General features: G+C 35.3%; 2 protein-coding genes across 3 annotated transcripts; both read left to right on the forward strand.

The window, feature by feature from the left end:
• The first annotated feature begins 8,692 nt into the window (after positions 1-8,692).
• LOC146896213 (uncharacterized) lies at positions 8,693-19,478 on the forward strand. Its single transcript, XM_085734973.1, has 11 exons — positions 8,693-8,848; positions 14,681-14,960; positions 15,054-15,278; positions 15,364-15,624; positions 16,749-17,359; positions 17,449-17,625; positions 17,707-17,811; positions 17,906-17,969; positions 18,773-18,868; positions 18,969-19,071; positions 19,222-19,478. Exons 2-10 carry the CDS (start codon positions 14,685-14,687, stop codon positions 19,059-19,061), a joined length of 1,908 nt encoding a protein of 635 aa, XP_085591099.1. The 5' UTR covers positions 8,693-8,848; positions 14,681-14,684; the 3' UTR covers positions 19,062-19,071; positions 19,222-19,478.
• Positions 10,885-14,398, forward strand: LOC146896214 (uncharacterized). 2 transcript variants are annotated; one of them, XM_085734972.1, is made up of 2 exons: positions 10,885-11,301; positions 13,606-14,398. In XM_085734972.1, the coding sequence occupies exons 1-2, from the start codon at positions 11,231-11,233 to the stop codon at positions 14,384-14,386; spliced, it is 852 nt and encodes a 283-aa protein (XP_085591098.1). In that variant the 5' UTR covers positions 10,885-11,230; the 3' UTR covers positions 14,387-14,398. The 2 variants fall into 2 exon arrangements, with proteins under 2 accessions (XP_085591098.1, XP_085591097.1); XM_085734971.1 differs by having other exon boundaries at positions 10,885-14,398.
• Positions 19,479-19,707: the final 229 nt, after the last annotated feature.

Genomic DNA, 19,707 nt, shown 5'->3' on the forward strand with positions numbered 1-19,707 from the left:
CTAATATTCAATGCAAATCGGCCACATTATGGCCTTCCTAGTAAAAAAGGGTTGAAAACGAGTAATGTCCTAAATTAACGAGGGGATTTTCTTAACCTCCATTTTGGCTAAATTTTTAGAGAATGCAAAAATATCCCATGGAAGTCGTAGTTATGTTGTTTACCTATCCAACGAATTGTCACATGCTAAGATTCAATACAAATTGGCCACTTTATGGCCTTCCTAGTAAAAATGGGTCGAAAACGAGTAATGTCCTAAATTAACGAGGAGATTTTCTTAACCTCCATTTTGGCCAAATTTTTAGAGAATGCAAAAATATCCCATGGAAGTCGTAGTTATGTTGTTTACCTATCCAACAAATTGTCAGACGCTAAGATTCGATACAAATCGGCCACATTATGGCCTTCCTACTAAAAAAGGGTCGAAAACGAGTAATGTCCCAAATTAACGAGGATATTTTCTTAACCCCCATTTTGGCTGAATTTTTAGAGAATGCAAAAATGTCCCATGGAAGTCGTAGTTATGTTGTTTACCTATCCAACGAATTGTCACACGCTAAGATTCAATGCAAATCGGCCACATTATGGCCTTCCTAGTAAAAAAGGGTCGAAAACGAGTAATGTCCCAAATTAACGAGGAGATTTTCTTAACCTCCATTTTGGCTGAATTTTTAAAAAATGCAAAAATATCCCATGGAAGTCGTAGCTATGTTGTTTACCTATCCAACGAATTGTCCCATGCTAAGATTCAATACAAACCGGCCACTTTATGACCTTCCTTATAAAAAAGGGTCGAAAACGAGTAATGTCCTAAATTAACGAGGGGATTTTCTTAACCTCCATTTTGGCTAAATTTTTAGAGAATGCAAAAATATCCCATGGAAGTCGTAGTTATGTTGTTTACCTATCCAACGAATTGTCACACGCTAAGATTCAATGCAAATCGGCCACATTATGGCCTTCCTACTAAAAAAGGGTCCAAAACGAGTAATGTCCCAAATTAACGAGGAGATTTTCTTAACCTCCATTTTGGTTGAATTTTTAGAGAATGCAAAAATATCCCATGGAAGTCGTAGTTATGTTGTTTACCTATCCAACGAATTGTCACATGCTAAGATTCAATACAAATCGGCCACTTTAAGGTCTTCCTAGTAAAAATGGGTCGAAAACGAGTAATGTCCTAAATTAACGAGGAGATTTTCTTAACCTCCATTTTGGCCAAATTTTTAGAGAATGCAAAAATATCCCATGGAAGTCGTAGTTATGTTGTTTACCTATCCAACAAATTGTCACACGCTAAGATTTAATACAAATCGGCCACATTATGGCCTTCCTACTAAAAAAGGGTCGAAAACGAGTAATGTCCCAAATTAACGAGGATATTTTATTAACCCCCATTTTGGCTGAATTTTTAGAGAATGCAAAAATGTCCCATGGAAGTCGTAGTTATGTTGTTTACCTATCCAACGAATTGTCACAGGCTAAGATTCAATGCAAATCGGCCACATTATGGCCTTCCTAGTAAAAAAGGGTCGAAAACGAGTAATGTCCCAAATTAACGAGGAGATTTTCTTAACCTCCATTTTGGCTGAATTTTTAAAAAATGCAAAAATATCCCATGGAAGTCGTAGCTATGTTGTTTACCTATCCAACGAATTGTCACACGCTAAGATTCAATGCAAATCGGCCACATTATGGCCTTCCTAGTAAAAAAGGGTCGAAAACGAGTAATGTCCCAAATTAACGAGGAGATTTTCTTAACCTCCATTTTGGCTGAATTTTTAAAAAATGCAAAAATATCCCATGGAAGTCGTAGCTATGTTGTTTACCTATCCAACGAATTGTCCCATGCTAAGATTCAATACAAACCGGCCACTTTATGGCCTTCCTTATAAAAAAGGGACGAGTAATGTCCTAAATTAACGAGGAGATTTTCTTAACCTCCATTTTGGCTGAATTTTTAAAAAATGAAAAAATATCCCATGGAAGTCGTAGGTATGTTGTTTACCTATCCAACGAATTGTCCCATGCTAAGATTCAATACAAATCGGCCACTTTATTGCCTTCCTAGTAAAAATGGGTCGAAAACGAGTATTGTCCTAAATTAACGAGGAGATTTTCTTAACCTCCATTTTGGCCGAATTTTTAGAGAATGCAAAAATATCCCATGGAAGTCGTAGTTATGTTGTTTACCTATCCAACAAATTGTCACACGCTAAGATTTAATACAAATCGGCCACATTATGGCCTTCCTACTAAAAAAGGGTCGAAAACGAGTAATGTCCCAAATTAACGAGGATATTTTATTAACCCCCATTTTGGCTGAATTTTTAGAGAATGCAAAAATGTCCCATGGAAGTCGTAGTTATGTTGTTTACCTATCCAACGAATTGTCATAGGCTAAGATTCAATGCAAATCGGCCACATTATGGCCTTCCTAGTAAAAAAGGGTCGAAAACGAGATATGTCCCAAATTAACGAGGAGATTTTCTTAACCTCCATTTTGGCTGAATTTTTAAAAAATGCAAAAATATCCCATGGAAGTCGTAGCTATGTTGTTTACCTATCCAACGAATTGTCACACGCTAAGATTCAATGCAAATCGGCCACATTATGGCCTTCCTAGTAAAAAAGGGTCGAAAACGAGTAATGTCCCAAATTAACGAGGAGATTTTCTTAACCTCCATTTTGGCTGAATTTTTAAAAAATGCAAAAATATCCCATGGAAGTCGTAGTTATGTTGTTTACCTATCCAACAAATTGTCACACGCTAAGATTCAATACAAATCGGCCACATTATGGCCTTCCTACTAAAAAAGGGTCGAAAACGAGTAATGTCCCAAATTAACGAGGATATTTTCTTAACCCCCATTTTGGCTGAATTTTTAGAGAATGCAAAAATGTCCCATGGAAGTCGTAGTTATGTTGTTTACCTATCCAATGAATTGTCACACGCTAATATTCAATGCAAATCGGCCACATTATGGCCTTCCTAGTAAAAAAGGGTTGAAAACGAGTAATGTCCTAAATTAACGAGGGGATTTTCTTAACCTCCATTTTGGCTAAATTTTTAGAGAATGCAAAAATATCCCATGGAAGTCGTAGTTATGTTGTTTACCTATCCAACGAATTGTCACATGCTAAGATTCAATACAAATTGGCCACTTTATGGCCTTCCTAGTAAAAATGGGTCGAAAACGAGTAATGTCCTAAATTAACGAGGAGATTTTCTTAACCTCCATTTTGGCCAAATTTTTAGAGAATGCAAAAATATCCCATGGAAGTCGTAGTTATGTTGTTTACCTATCCAACAAATTGTCAGACGCTAAGATTCGATACAAATCGGCCACATTATGGCCTTCCTACTAAAAAAGGGTCGAAAACGAGTAATGTCCCAAATTAACGAGGATATTTTCTTAACCCCCATTTTGGCTGAATTTTTAGAGAATGCAAAAATGTCCCATGGAAGTCGTAGTTATGTTGTTTACCTATCCAACGAATTGTCACACGCTAAGATTCAATGCAAATCGGCCACATTATGGCCTTCCTAGTAAAAAAGGGTCGAAAACGAGTAATGTCCCAAATTAACGAGGAGATTTTCTTAACCTCCATTTTGGCTGAATTTTTAAAAAATGCAAAAATATCCCATGGAAGTCGTAGCTATGTTGTTTACCTATCCAACGAATTGTCCCATGCTAAGATTCAATACAAACCGGCCACTTTATGACCTTCCTTATAAAAAAGGGTCGAAAACGAGTAATGTCCTAAATTAACGAGGGGATTTTCTTAACCTCCATTTTGGCTAAATTTTTAGAGAATGCAAAAATATCCCATGGAAGTCGTAGTTATGTTGTTTACCTATCCAACGAATTGTCACACGCTAAGATTCAATGCAAATCGGCCACATTATGGCCTTCCTACTAAAAAAGGGTCCAAAACGAGTAATGTCCCAAATTAACGAGGAGATTTTCTTAACCTCCATTTTGGTTGAATTTTTAGAGAATACAAAAATATCCCATGGAAGTCGTAGTTATGTTGTTTACCTATCCAACGAATTGTCACATGCTAAGATTCAATACAAATCGGCCACTTTAAGGTCTTCCTAGTAAAAATGGGTCGAAAACGAGTAATGTCCTAAATTAACGAGGAGATTTTCTTAACCTCCATTTTGGCCAAATTTTTAGAGAATGCAAAAATATCCCATGGAAGTCGTAGTTATGTTGTTTACCTATCCAACAAATTGTCACACGCTAAGATTTAATACAAATCGGCCACATTATGGCCTTCCTACTAAAAAAGGGTCGAAAACGAGTAATGTCCCAAATTAACGAGGATATTTTATTAACCCCCATTTTGGCTGAATTTTTAGAGAATGCAAAAATGTCCCATGGAAGTCGTAGTTATGTTGTTTACCTATCCAACGAATTGTCACAGGCTAAGATTCAATGCAAATCGGCCACATTATGGCCTTCCTAGTAAAAAAGGGTCGAAAACGAGTAATGTCCCAAATTAACGAGGAGATTTTCTTAACCTCCATTTTGGCTGAATTTTTAAAAAATGCAAAAATATCCCATGGAAGTCGTAGCTATGTTGTTTACCTATCCAACGAATTGTCACACGCTAAGATTCAATGCAAATCGGCCACATTATGGCCTTCCTAGTAAAAAAGGGTCGAAAACGAGTAATGTCCCAAATTAACGAGGAGATTTTCTTAACCTCCATTTTGGCTGAATTTTTAAAAAATGCAAAAATATCCCATGGAAGTCGTAGCTATGTTGTTTACCTATCCAACGAATTGTCCCATGCTAAGATTCAATACAAACCGGCCACTTTATGGCCTTCCTTATAAAAAAGGGACGAGTAATGTCCTAAATTAACGAGGAGATTTTCTTAACCTCCATTTTGGCTGAATTTTTAAAAAATGAAAAAATATCCCATGGAAGTCGTAGGTATGTTGTTTACCTATCCAACGAATTGTCCCATGCTAAGATTCAATACAAATCGGCCACTTTATTGCCTTCCTAGTAAAAATGGGTCGAAAACGAGTATTGTCCTAAATTAACGAGGAGATTTTCTTAACCTCCATTTTGGCCGAATTTTTAGAGAATGCAAAAATATCCCATGGAAGTCGTAGTTATGTTGTTTACCTATCCAACAAATTGTCACACGCTAAGATTCAATACAAATCGGCCACATTATGGCCTTCCTACTAAAAAAGGGTCGAAAACGAGTAATGTCCCAAATTAACGAGGATATTTTCTTAACCCCCATTTTGGCTGAATTTTTAGAGAATGCAAAAATGTCCCATGGAAGTCGTAGTTATGTTGTTTACCTATCCAATGAATTGTCACACGCTAATATTCAATGCAAATCGGCCACATTATGGCCTTCCTAGTAAAAAAGGGTTGAAAACGAGTAATGTCCTAAATTAACGAGGGGATTTTCTTAACCTCCATTTTGGCTAAATTTTTAGAGAATGCAAAAATATCCCATGGAAGTCGTAGTTATGTTGTTTACCTATCCAACGAATTGTCACATGCTAAGATTCAATACAAATTGGCCACTTTATGGCCTTCCTAGTAAAAATGGGTCGAAAACGAGTAATGTCCTAAATTAACGAGGAGATTTTCTTAACCTCCATTTTGGCCAAATTTTTAGAGAATGCAAAAATATCCCATGGAAGTCGTAGTTATGTTGTTTACCTATCCAACAAATTGTCAGACGCTAAGATTCGATACAAATCGGCCACATTATGGCCTTCCTACTAAAAAAGGGTCGAAAACGAGTAATGTCCCAAATTAACGAGGATATTTTCTTAACCCCCATTTTGGCTGAATTTTTAGAGAATGCAAAAATGTCCCATGGAAGTCGTAGTTATGTTGTTTACCTATCCAACGAATTGTCACACGCTAAGATTCAATGCAAATCGGCCACATTATGGCCTTCCTAGTAAAAAAGGGTCGAAAACGAGTAATGTCCCAAATTAACGAGGAGATTTTCTTAACCTCCATTTTGGCTGAATTTTTAAAAAATGCAAAAATATCCCATGGAAGTCGTAGCTATGTTGTTTACCTATCCAACGAATTGTCCCATGCTAAGATTCAATACAAACCGGCCACTTTATGACCTTCCTTATAAAAAAGGGTCGAAAACGAGTAATGTCCTAAATTAACGAGGGGATTTTCTTAACCTCCATTTTGGCTAAATTTTTAGAGAATGCAAAAATATCCCATGGAAGTCGTAGTTATGTTGTTTACCTATCCAACGAATTGTCACACGCTAAGATTCAATGCAAATCGGCCACATTATGGCCTTCCTAGTAAAAAAGGGTCGAAAACGAGTAATGTCCCAAATTAACGAGGAGATTTTCTTAACCTCCTATTTGGCTGAATTTTTAAAAAATGCAAAAATATCCCATGGAAGTCGTAGCTATGTTGTTTACCTATCCAACGAATTGTCACACGCTAAGATTCAATGCAAATCGGCCACATTATGGCCTTCCTAGTAAAAAAGGGTTGAAAACGAGTAATGTCCCAAATTAACGAGGAGATTTTCTTAACCTCCTATTTGGCTGAATTTTTAAAAAATGCAAAAATATCCCATGGAAGTCGTAGCTATGTTGTTTACCTATCCAACGAATTGTCACACGCTAAGATTCAATGCAAATCGGCCACATTATGGCCTTCCTAGTAAAAATGGGTCGAAAACGAGTAATGTCCTAAATTTACGAGGAGATTTTCTTAACCTCCATTTTGGCCGAATTTTTAGAGAATGCAAAAATATCCCATGGAAGTCGTAGTTATGTTGTTTACCTATCCAACAAATTGTCACACGCTAAGATTCAATACAAATCGGCCACATTATGGCCTTCCTACTAAAAAAGGGTCGAAAACGAGTAATGTCCCAAATTAACGAGGATATTTTCTTAACCCCCATTTTGGCTGAATTTTTAGAGAATGCAAAAATGTCCCATGGAAGTCGTAGTTATGTTGTTTACCTATCCAACAAATTGTCACACGCTAAGATTCAATGCAAATCGGCCACATTATGGCCTTCCTAGTAAAAAAGGGTCGAAAACGAGTAATGTCCCAAATTAACGAAGAGATTTTCTTAACCTCCATTTTGGCTGAATTTTTAAAAGATGCAAAAATATCCCATGGAAGTCGTAGCTATGTTGTTTACCTATCCAACGAATTGTCACACGCAAAGATTCAATGCAAATCGGCCACATTATGGCCTTCCTAGTAAAAAAGGGTCAAAAACGAGTAATGTCCCAAATCAACGAGGAGATTTTCTTAACCTCAATTTTGGCTGAATTTTTAAAAAATGCAAAAATATCCCATGGAAGTCGTAGCTATGTTGTTTACCTATCCAACGAATTGTCCCATGCTAAGATTCAATACAAACCGGCCACTTTATGGCCTTCCTTATAAAAAAGGGTTGAAAACGAGTAATGTCCTAAATTAACGAGGGGATTTTCTTAACCTCCATTTTGGCTAAATTATTAGAGAATGCAAAAATATCCCATGGAAGTCGTAGTTATGTTGTTTACCTATCCAACAAATTGTCACACGCTAAGATTCAATACAAATCGGCCACATTATGGCCTTCCTACTAAAAAAGGGTCGAAAACGAGTAATGTCCCAAATTAACGAGGATATTTTCTTAACCCCCATATTGGCTGAATTTTTAGAGAATGCAAAAATGTCCCATGGAAGTCGTAGATATGTTGTTTACCTATCCAACGAATTGTCACACGCTAATATTCAATGCAAATCGGCCACATTATGGCCTTCCTAGTAAAAAAGGGTCGAAAACGAGTAATGTCCCAAATTAACGAGGAGATTTTCTTAACCTCCATTTTGGCTGAATTTTTAAAAAATGCAAAAATATCCCATGGAAGTCGTAGCTATGTTGTTTACCTATCCAACGAATTGTCACACGCTAAGATTCAATGCAAATCGGCCACATTATGGCCTTCCTAGTAAAAAAGGGTCGAAAACGAGTAATGTCCCAAATTAACGAGGAGATTTTCTTAACCTCCATTTTGGCTGAATTTTTAAAAAATGCAAAAATATCCCATGGAAGTCGTAGCTATGTTGTTTACCTATCCAACGAATTGTCCCATGTTAAGATTCAATACAAACCGGCCACTTTATGGTCTTCCTTATAAAAAAGGGTTGAAAACGAGTAATGTCCTAAATTAACGAGGGGATTTTCTTAACCTCCATTTTGGCTAAATTTTTAGAGAATGCAAAAATATCCCATGGAAGTCGTAGTTATGTTGTTTACCTATCCAACGAATTGTCACATGCTAACACTACTACAAAATATATATTTAACATCATAAGGGTTTTAGTTTTCACATCAGCATGGAAAATAGCTGATGGGAAAGAAACACATGGTGAGATTTTACATCAGTTGACTTAAGCACATGAGGGGAATTCCTAGTAGCATTTACCATTTACATCAGTGGATAATTGGAATGAAGGGAAAAAAACGCGGTGGCATTTTCGCAATTTGTGTGAAAACTTTGTCTAATTGTTTTCACATCAGTGGTGAGAATTGTGCCTGAAGTAAAAACAAAGTTTCACTTTTACCTTATCCTTCCTCCATCGTAAAACACATCCACACGTTTTTTCCTTCCTCACTTATTCACTTTCAGTCAAAATACACCACCGTCCTCAATCCTCAATCGAACTCCTCCACCGTTCTCTCACCGTCCAAGCTCAATCCTCAATCGAACTCCACCGATCTCGCACCGTCCAAGCTTAACCTCTCCTGTCGAAGCTCAACCTCACCGTCGAAGCTCAATCACTTCCCGTCGAAGCTCAATCTGTTTTCCTCCGGTGAGTTCTCTCTCTCTCTCTCTCTCTCTCTCTCTCTCTCTATGATCTTTCAATCGTTAATCCCTAACCCTTTTCGTGAAACCCTAAGCCCCTTTAGCAAAATAAGGTTGCAGTAGGATTACAAAACCTACGATAGTAGTTGTAAGCTTCATTCTCAACTTCTTCGTTACTTTCTTCCCTCATTATTCTTAAATTCTCAACTTCTTCGTTACTTTCAATCTGTTTTGATTGATTGATTTAATTAGGGTAAAATTTTCAATTGGCACCCAAATTAGTAGTTTTGTGCTATGTTTAAGGAATTTGAGTTGTTGTTATGTCTTTTATGTAGTATGTTTAATGGTGTTTAAGTTAAGAGTGTGATTAAATTATGGTTATGATGAAAATTTTGATTGTTATTGACCACAGGGGGCTATGGTATTGGTGATTTCAGTTTTATAGTTTTCATTGGAAGTGTTTATTTCAATGATGAAATTAGTAATGTCTAGTTTTCAAAGTGTTTTGTGAAGTATTTTTTTTTTATGGAAAGTAAAATATTACAGTTCTGTTTTGTTTAGCAAATGGAAACTGAAAATGTTGTTATAGTAACAACTGAACCTAACGCGTATTTTGAACTATAAAAAGTATCTTAGATATGTGCCGGTTGTTGGCTTAATGGCTTATATTCTTTTCGTGGAGCCTAAAGAGGTATAACTTTGGGGTCAATTGATTACTTTACTTTGTAGGAATAACTGATCTCTCTATACATATTTGAGAAACCAAACAGTTTCGTGTATCGATTTCTCGGTAGGGATAGTTGTGTTAAAGATTCGTCAAGAATCCCTGGATGAGGGATTTGTTTGGATAATTCATTTATTTTGTCTTAAATATTTGTCATTTATTATCTTCTTAATAACTAAAAGATTTACGAGTTTAAATGTATCATTCAAAGAAAAAGATTGTAATTAAGCGCGTAGAGAATGTTGCTTAAAGCAACAGAACCATGCTGTAATAGACATTAACCTTGTAATAGACATGGTTTTGTTCATGTCTGGTCCAACTCCAACCAACTAATGATAAAAAAGAAATAGGTTTTTGTGTTTCTTCTCTGGCTTCATTGTAAGCATTATTTGTCATGAGATTGTTGTCTAGCATCCCGTAGTGGTTTAACCAATTATAAAGTGACCTTGTTTGATCTTTGTAGATAGTTGGTTTATAGTGCACTTCCTAAGTATTTTGGGCCAAGACATCTTATTTGTATGAGTACTTTTTTCATCCTGAAATTCTGAGGGGATAATGTGGGATATGGTGACAGAAGGTTCAAACATTTGTTCAGAAATTGGAGAGTATGTTACTCAATTTATTATGCAAAATATAATGTATAACTCAAATCTGCAAGAGTTTTAATTTTATTCTAAAATAAAACAAACATAAAGAATGTGAGTTGATACCAAAACAGGGAAGGAAAAATAGCAAGTAACAACAAATTCACACTTCAATAGTTTTTTGATTTCGAGCAATGTATCTCCTCCATTAGTCCCACTGAGTTTGCATGGTCTAATCCTCTACATACAATTTCCATCGTACATACAATTTCTATTTTTTTTTATTTTTCAGTTTTTTTTAGTCATTGTGGTTATTGTTATAGAGAAGCCGATGATGATGATGTAAATATCTTGGTTGTGGTACTCAGGCTTTTAGTTTATAAATCCATTTTGCTAGTTTTTCTTCTCAAAGTGATAATGACTTTTGTTCAATATTTTTGTGTTTTCTGTCTGATGTTCTAATTCATCCTTCCTGTATTATGATGGCTAATACATTAAAGAAAAAGTTAGAAATTTTACGAGAAGCTGTAGCATAGCATCAAAAATTGAACTTGATGAATTGTAACAACAGAACTGATTTTGAGTTTGTGTTTAACATCTGTCATGGCTGTTGTTATTTCATCAGTTTAGTACCCATTGCGATTTGTTACCGATGTTGAGGTATATAGGCTGTTATTATTTCTAAGTCAAAATGAAACATTATATTTTTTCATATAAAAACAAAACGGATGCTCCTTGATTGCTGATATTGTTTATTATTACGTGACTTGTCCATCTTAATTCTTTCTTTTGGTTGATGCTGATGTTAGGGGATTTACTGCCCCACGTTTAGTTTGTCTTCTTTTTCAGGCTTCGGCCCTATGTAATTAAAAAAAAACTTAGCCACCATACTAACAATGACAGTTTTTGCGTGTCATGTAAGAGATTTCTAGCTAGTAGTAATCTCGTACCTCCGCGTAAGTAGTTACGTAGCTTAAGCACCAAGTTTTTTACATGGTCAAACTCCAAGTCTTCTAAGTTCAAATAGTTATGTAGGCATCGCAATTCTTTGATTCAGTGTGTTCATTTTCAGTGCGTCATTATGGATCGTAGTTGGATGAGAGCTAATCGAATGAGTGAAGAGTTTGATAATGGAGTTGAAGAATTTCTAGAGTTTGCTGAACAAAATCTTCCAAACAATGATGGACTTTTCCCATGTCCTTGTGTTTCTTGTGCGAACCGGGAGCCAAACATTACTAAGGAAGAAATAAGGGGCCATCTAGTTTGGAACGGGATTTGTCAAACTTATACACAATGGATATGGCACGGTGAAGCAATACAGCCAAGTGTATCCCAAAGAGAGAACGTTAGTGTAGATATGGATGATCGACTGGAAGACCTGATACACGATATTGGAGAAGAATCTTTTAAGAGAGCGCATATGTACGATACTTTATGTAAAAACAAGGAAGAACCTTTGTACCCGGGATGCACAAAGTTTACACGTTTGTCAGCTGTTTTAAAATTGTTTAATTTGAAGGCAAAAAATGGATGGAGTGATAAAAGTTTCACTGAATTGCTTCGGTTGTTGACAGAAATGCTTCCAGAAGGTAACACAATGCCGAATCGTTATTACGAGGCCAAAAAAATATTGTGTCCGATGGGTATGGAGTATGTAAAAATACACGCATGCCCTAATGACTGCATCTTATATAGAAAAGAGTTTGAAAAACATGATCACTGTCCGAAGTGCAAGGTGTCACGCTACAAAAAGAAAGACGATGATTCTAGTGATGATGCGAGCACAAAGGGTCCTCCTGCCAAAGTGTTTTGGTACCTACCAATAATTTCAAGGTTCAAGAGATTGTTCTCTAATCCAAAGGACGCAAAGAACCTTAGATGGCATGCAGATGAGAGAAAATGTGATGGAAAAATTCGCCATGTAGCTGATTCTTTGCAATGGAAGAAAATTGATTCTTTGTTTTCAACTTTTGGCGAAGAGAAAAGAGACCTTAGACTTGGACTTGCTACTGATGGAATGAATCCATATGGCAATCTGAGTAGTAAACATACTTCATGGCCCGTTCTCTTGATAATTTACAACCTACCTCCTTGGTTGTGCATGAAGCGTAAATATATTATGTTATCGATGATGATTTCGGGCCCATATCAACCAGGTAACGACATAGATGTTTATCTAAGTCCATTGATTGATGATTTAAGACTGTTGTGGGAAGAAGGAGTTGATGTTCTTGACGCGTACTCCGGTGAACATTTCAATATGCGTGCCATGTTGTTTTGCACCATCAACGACTTTCCGGCATACGGTAATTTGAGTGGGTACACAGTTAAAGGGCATAAAGCATGCCCTATATGTGAGGGTGAAACATGTTTTCATCAACTGCATCATGGAAGCAAGACTGTTTATCTTGGGCATCGAAAATTTCTAAACCGTTATCATCCATATCGTAAAATGAGGAAAGCTTTCAATGGTAAACCGGAGTTTGGTTTTGCTCCAAAGCCCTTGACCGGAGAGGAAGTTTATCAACGACAACAAAATGTGGAGTTTACCTTTGGAAAGAAAAAAAAGAAGCCTGTTGTGAAAAATTTATGGAAAAAAAGGTCTGTGTTCTTTGAGCTTCCATATTGGTCTAGTCTTGATGTAAGACATTGTATTGATGTTATGCATGTAGAGAAAAATGTTTGTGATAGTATAGTTGGAACACTTCTCGACATTAAAGGCAAGACAAAAGATGGTGTAAATGCTCGTTTAGATTTGATGGAGATGGGTATAAGGCAGCAGTTAAATCCACAACAAAAAGGTAACAGAACATTTTTACCTCCAGCATGTCACACTTTGTCTAAGAAAGAGAAAAGAAGTTTTTGTGAGTGTTTACAAGGTATCAAAGTGCCGCAAGGTTACTCATCAAATATCAAGAGGCTTGTATCAATGGATGATCTCAAGGTATCTGGCTTAAAATCTCATGACTCTCATGTTTTGATGCAACAATTACTACCGGTGGCTATTCGTGGAATATTGCCTAACAAAGTTAGGATAACTATAACTAAGTTGTGTTTATTCTTCAATGCAATATGTAGTAAAGTCATTGATCCATTGAAGTTAGACGAGTTGGAACATGAGGTTGCAGTTATCTTGTGCCAATTGGAGATGTATTTTCCTCCTTCATTTTTTGACATTATGGAACACTTGATTGTTCATTTGGTGAGGGAGATTAGACAGTGTGGTCCAGTTTATTTAAGATGGATGTATCCAGTTGAGCGATGCATGAAGATCTTGAAAGGGTATACGATGAATCTACACCGTCCAGAAGCATCAATTGTTGAAAGGTACATTGCTGAAGAAGGTATTGAGCATTGTTCAGACTATTTGTCAAATGTGGATTCTATAGGAGTTCCCAAGTCTCGTCATGATGAAAGTTGTGAAGGTACGGGACAAGGTTTAAATGTTAAAACCATGTTTTGGGATGTGATCCATCCAGCACATTTGTTTATATTGAATAACACTGATGAAGTTCAACCTCACTTATCTACTCACAAAAATATTGTAAAGAGAAATTACCCCAAGATGAATGAGAAAGGGTTGTTAAGAGAGCATAATAAGAGTTTTTCCGATTGGTTTACAGAAAGATTTGCTAATGATGAAAGTGCCTCTGATACAATTAAATGGTTGGCACGTGCGCCTAAGTTTAACATTATAACTTGGAGTGCATATGATATTAATAAAACTACATTTTATACAAAAGCAAAGGATGATAAAAGTACCATGCAAAATAGTGGGGTTATGGTTGTGGCTGAGTCGATGCACTTCTCTAGTTCGAAAGATAAAAACCCTATAATGGCATCTACACCATACTATGGGGTAATTGAAGAGATTTGGGAGCTTGATTATACTTTATTTACAGTGCCTATATTTAAATGCAAATGGATTGATATTAACAATGGTGTAAGAATTGATGAATTAGGATATACACTAGTTGATCTTTCCAAGGCAGCTTATAGGGACGAACCCTTCATTATGGAATCCCAAGCAAAACAAGTGTTTTATGTCACGGATCCTTCTAACAAAAGGTGGTCAGTGGTTCTACAAACAAAAAATACTCATGGTAGTGATGAAACTCTTGATATCCCTGAGATTCCTTCTTCTTCAACAAATGTTACTACATCTATTGATGAGAACGAAGTAGACGATGTGCACGCTACTCGTTCGGATCATGAAGAAGGGATATGGGAGGACTAATAAGGTTTTAATTTTTATTAATAGTCACATTTGTAAATATGAGATGTTTTAAAATCTGTGTATGTGTACATGTAAATTATCTTTGGTAAATGAATGCAATGAATTGAGTTAAATAGATACATGGCTGATTCAACCAACATTGAGTTAAAAATCTGTGTATGTGTACATGTTTTAAAATCTGTGTATGTTTTCCTTTTTTGTCAACATATACATGGCTGATTCAACATTGAGTTAAAAATATGTGTATGTGTACATGTTTTAAAATCTGTGTATGTTTTCCTTTTTTGTCAACAGATACATGGCTGATTCAACCAATATTCTTCTTTCGTCTAGTGAAATTCCAAAACGAAATGTTAGAGGTGCCACCAAGATGAAAAAAATGACCAAAGTTCTGAAATCGGGTGTGAAAACAATGGTCAACTTTAATCCAGAAACTGGGAGGTGTTATGGTCCAAATGCTGCAGAGTTTAGGAGTTATGCAGCATTTCTTGTTCGAAGTAAGTGTAGTATTTTAATAGATGATTGGAGAGCGGTTGATGCAAGCACAAAAGATGCAATTTGGGTTGATCTTCAGGTATTATAGTTGTATTTTTAATTCAGCATTTACTATTTAATTATTGTATCTATTGATCTTTAGGTACTAACTCCAAATATTTGATGTATATAGAAGCATTTTGTTATTCCAGAAAGTGATGATCCAAAAAATGATACATTGAAGAAAAGATGGATGGTGTTTTTGGGGACTCGGTGGAACGGGTTTAAGGCACAACTCACATCGGAATATATTACACATCCCAATCCCGAACGCCCTCCTCCGTATGTTAGGTATCCTTTTGTTAAAGAACATATATGGAAGAGGTTCCTCGAGTCTCGAAATACTGATGAATTTAAGGTTTGTAGTAATTATATTTGATTTTTTATTGTACATTTTTTTAATTTAATCAAATCAATTTAGTAATGATTTTTATTTATGATAGGCAAAAAGTCAAAAAGGTAGGGAGTGTGTGGCTAAAAATATTTATAGGCATACATTATCTCGTGGAGGATATGAACTGCTTCAGGAGAAAATGATGAAGGAAAAGAGAAAAGTGCTAGAAGAATCAGGAGATGTAGATGATATATTAAGTGATGATCTAAGTGTATCTCCTCCGTCACGTCATGATACATGGAAGAGAGCAAGACAAAAGAAAGGGGGAGAGTATACATCAGAGGCTGCAAAAGTTGTTGCTGACAAAATTGTAAGTTAGTGATTTTAGTGTTAATGCTATGGTCACTCATTTTAACACACTCCTATAACACACTCCAATTATAATTTGCCACATCACTCACTCATTTTATTTACAATTATTTTTAAAATATTTTGCCTGTAACTCGTTTGTTCAGCACTCTATCTATTTGAGTAAGCAAAACAAAAAGAGCTCCATGGAATTAAAATTAAAATTAAAATTAAACGGAATTAAACGGAATTGGCTCTCTTTTAAAGCAATATATAAATTGTATATATATCACATTACACGCCCCTGATTAACCCCCACTAATTCCACATGTTATGAAAAAGTTTATGTACAGTTCTAATTTATTTTGAGCAAGTAATATCATATCCTATATCCTATCTTATACAAACTAGGACAAAATGAACTATATATTTTTATTTGTAGATGACATGGCATCCATAAATATAGTAGTTTCACGTGCTAGATGTAACTAAAATAAGAATTAGTACTCCTCCTCCTCCATTATGCAGAATCAATGATAAAAATGCATGTTGATTGATAGTGGACTAATTAGTTTGTGAATCTTATTTATCATGATAAATGTTCTAGATGCTTATAGACATTATGTTATCTCACATCCTTAATTGGGTTGGGTATCTAGCTAAACTAGAAATGTCATAGATACCTTGATAAGTATTTGAGATATAATAATACTTTATTTGTAAGTTAGTTTGCCCTATATATATCTAATATCTGATCAGCAATATTAGATTGATTCTGCAGAAGTAGACAGGAGTGGTGTTGTTTCTGCTCATCTTATTAAATAATGAATGAATGACATTTGTTAAATTATAAGACGAGCCGAATCAATATCACTCCGGTACACCTCACTGCATGCATATATTGTATATCTGTTATGTTCCTCTATGCAAGTCTAACCATCCTCTGGTATTTTTCTTCTTCTGATTTTAGTATATATTTGAAGCAATATTTATGTCACAATGATTAGTGTTCATAGTTAACATAAATTTTAATTCTTGACTGGTTCGGTAAACCTTCTCTGTAGTTTGAAAAGAATCACATTGTGTAGTACTTTTCATAAAGTACCTTTCATTTATAAAAAACTGAATTTGCTGAATTTTATGTAGGATTCTCTAGTTGAAGAGACTGCCAAAGGCACCTTTGTTCCACAAGGACGTGACGATATCTTAACAAGGGCAATTGGGACGAAAGAGCATGGTGGTCGTGTTCGTGGTGTTGGACCTGGTTACACTCTGAGCAATTACTTTGGAAGGTCTTCACGCCTTACCCAAACCATAGATGTTAACCAGCATCTCTCACAACTTCAAACAAATCTGGAAAGACAACTTAAAGAAAAATTTGATGCACAATTTGAACAAAAGATGGCCGTCGAACGTGAGTTGATGCAACAAGCATTTCTGGAAAAACTTAAGACTATGGGTTTCTCCCAAACCTTGCAAACAAATGAAGAAATTGAGCATAGTAGTCCTGAAAAAGTTGTTGTGCATGGAAGCACAAAAGGTTCTTGTACCGCTGCACAAGAAAATTACAAGGAGGACTTGACCATCGACAATGTTCAAAAATTGCTATGCATGGTTTTGAGAAGTGAAGAAGATATACGCATACCATTAGAACATGAGCCAAATACCGCAAGGTTTTTTATTCCAGCAAGTTGTATTAGACAATTGTTGGTGGGTAATGCTTGGCTTGACTTTTCCATTCTACAACTTTGGTGCACGTAAGTACATTTTCTTTTTACTAGTATCAATATGGATTAGTAGTATATACACAATTCAATATTTAAGTGTTAATTTTAAATTTGTCTAGGTGTATGCATCGTCTCTGTAGCTCAACAAATAGATCGAAAGTGTTTGGGATTTTGGACCCAGTATGCTTGGATTTTAATCCAAAAGATCATAGTACTAAAACTAAAGTTCAGGGACACATACAAACTAGGTTGCGTGATTTGAACAAAGTGTGTTACTTAGCACCATATCTATATAAGTAAGTATATATTTAAATTAATATTTTTCTTATTTATCTTTGATAGCTTAAACCTTAATAATTGTTCTTCTACGTGTGCAGAAGACACTGGCAGTTAATAATTATTTGTCCCAAGGACAATAGTTTAGTTGTCCTTTGTTCACTGCACCAAGATCTTAATGAAGCAATGATTAAGATTGTTTCAAAGTAAGTGTATATTTTATGTTGCATTTGATATATTACTTCCTACAACACTAAAATGTATAACTTTGATGATTTTTTTAATTTGGTTAACATATAGAGCTTTAGAGGTTCATCAACTTGCTCAGGGAAATAGAAAGAAGGTTAAATGGTTTCGTCCCAAAGTAAGTATGGTTCTTGTTTATCCTTAATTGTTCCCTGTATATTTTCCGTATGATTGTTTCTTGTATTAAAAGTGGAATGTGTTTGTCTGTTGAATTCTGTCGAACATGATTAAGATATGAAAGAATTAATTAACCAATAGTTTGATACCATCATTCTGCAATTATGCAGACCAACCAAAGATCAATAACAGTAATCATACACTATATTGAAGAGCAACCATTAACACAGAATAACCAATAGATCATTCTAAACCAATACAAAGCATATAACTCTTTGCTATTTATCATGGTGTAGGCCTCAATAATCAGGCCAACAATATTTCATTGCACCCCAAAGATGAATTTGGATTGTGGTATTCTCTGTGTTCATGCAGTTGGATGAGATCGAACAATCCGGATTTCAAGCTGCTATAGTATTGTATTTAAATTTGGACAATCTGGTTTTTCCCAACCTGTAATAAGGGGCTGTCAGACAATCCCTTCAGGTCCCTTGGTAGGTCTGGTTTTTCCCAACTGTGAATGAGGGGTTGTCAACAATCCCTTCAGGTCCTTTAGTATACCATGATGATACATAGTCTCAATCTTTACTGTCTTGGCTGGGTCACGATCACAGAGAGCCTTGCTCCATCAGGATTAGTAACTGCTCTATGCACACTGCTCTATGCACATGAGCAAACATCGTATTAAAGCTTGGTTTCATGAATAGATACTGTTGTAAACTCAAGTCATTATAGAATGATAGATAATAAACTATTTTTTTTATATGAACTAATCACTATATAAAAATGACCATTCATTTGTAGCCAAGAAAGCAACCTAATGGCAATGATTGTGGATACTATGTGATGAAGAATATGCTAGATATCATCTCTGCTAATATTACTAAGTCTTGGATGGAGGTATTTTAATTTTATGATAACATGTTTATACTATATGTATTGTCAAATATAAACATATCCTTATTAATATTAATTACTTATATTAACCTACACATTGTAGGTATTCAATGATCCAACGCCATTAACTGATGATGACTTATATGATTTGCGAAACCAATGGGCAACTTGTTTTCTTGACTTGTATAACGCTTAGGATTTACATGGTATGTTTCAAAGCCAATCTCATAATTTAACATTTGTAGAGAGAGTAGAATTTTGAACGAACTTGTATCTGTCTTAATGTGTGGTGGTTTTGGTGTGTCAAGTGCGTCTGCAGTTGAGATAACTTTTTCAATTGATTTTTTTTTTTGTAGCTGAAAATTGATTATGATGTGGCTGAGACAAGACATTGCCGATGCTTACGACTGAGATGAGATGAGATGCTTTTTGCAGCTGAAGTTTACCGTATTTTCGATGATGATTATGCTGTGGATTATTTTTTGTTTGAAATTTCTACTTAAGTTGCTGGATTATTTCCACCTATATTGTATTCAGATGCCTCTTTTCTAGATTGGAATATTGACGTGGAAAATTGAGGATTGATTATGTAATATCCAATTAGATAATATAACTTTTTTTTTTTTGCATTAAAATTATCCATAATTTGTTTTTCATTTTATTACTGTAAAAAAAAAAAAGCAGGGGTCAAGCTTATTTGATAAGCCATTTAAAAAAAAATTAAAAAAAAAATTATTTCACTACAGTGGATTTGAAAAAACTGATGTGAAATATACGTATTTAACTTCAGTGTCGAACGTACAACTGATGTGAAAACTGTTGGGTTAATTTTCAAAGTGCGT

The sequence above is a fragment of the Medicago sativa genome, chromosome 8, assembly GCF_051527215.1.
Source record: "Medicago sativa cultivar Bolivia chromosome 8, Bolivia_mono, whole genome shotgun sequence".
NCBI lineage: Eukaryota > Viridiplantae > Streptophyta > Magnoliopsida > Fabales > Fabaceae > Medicago > Medicago sativa.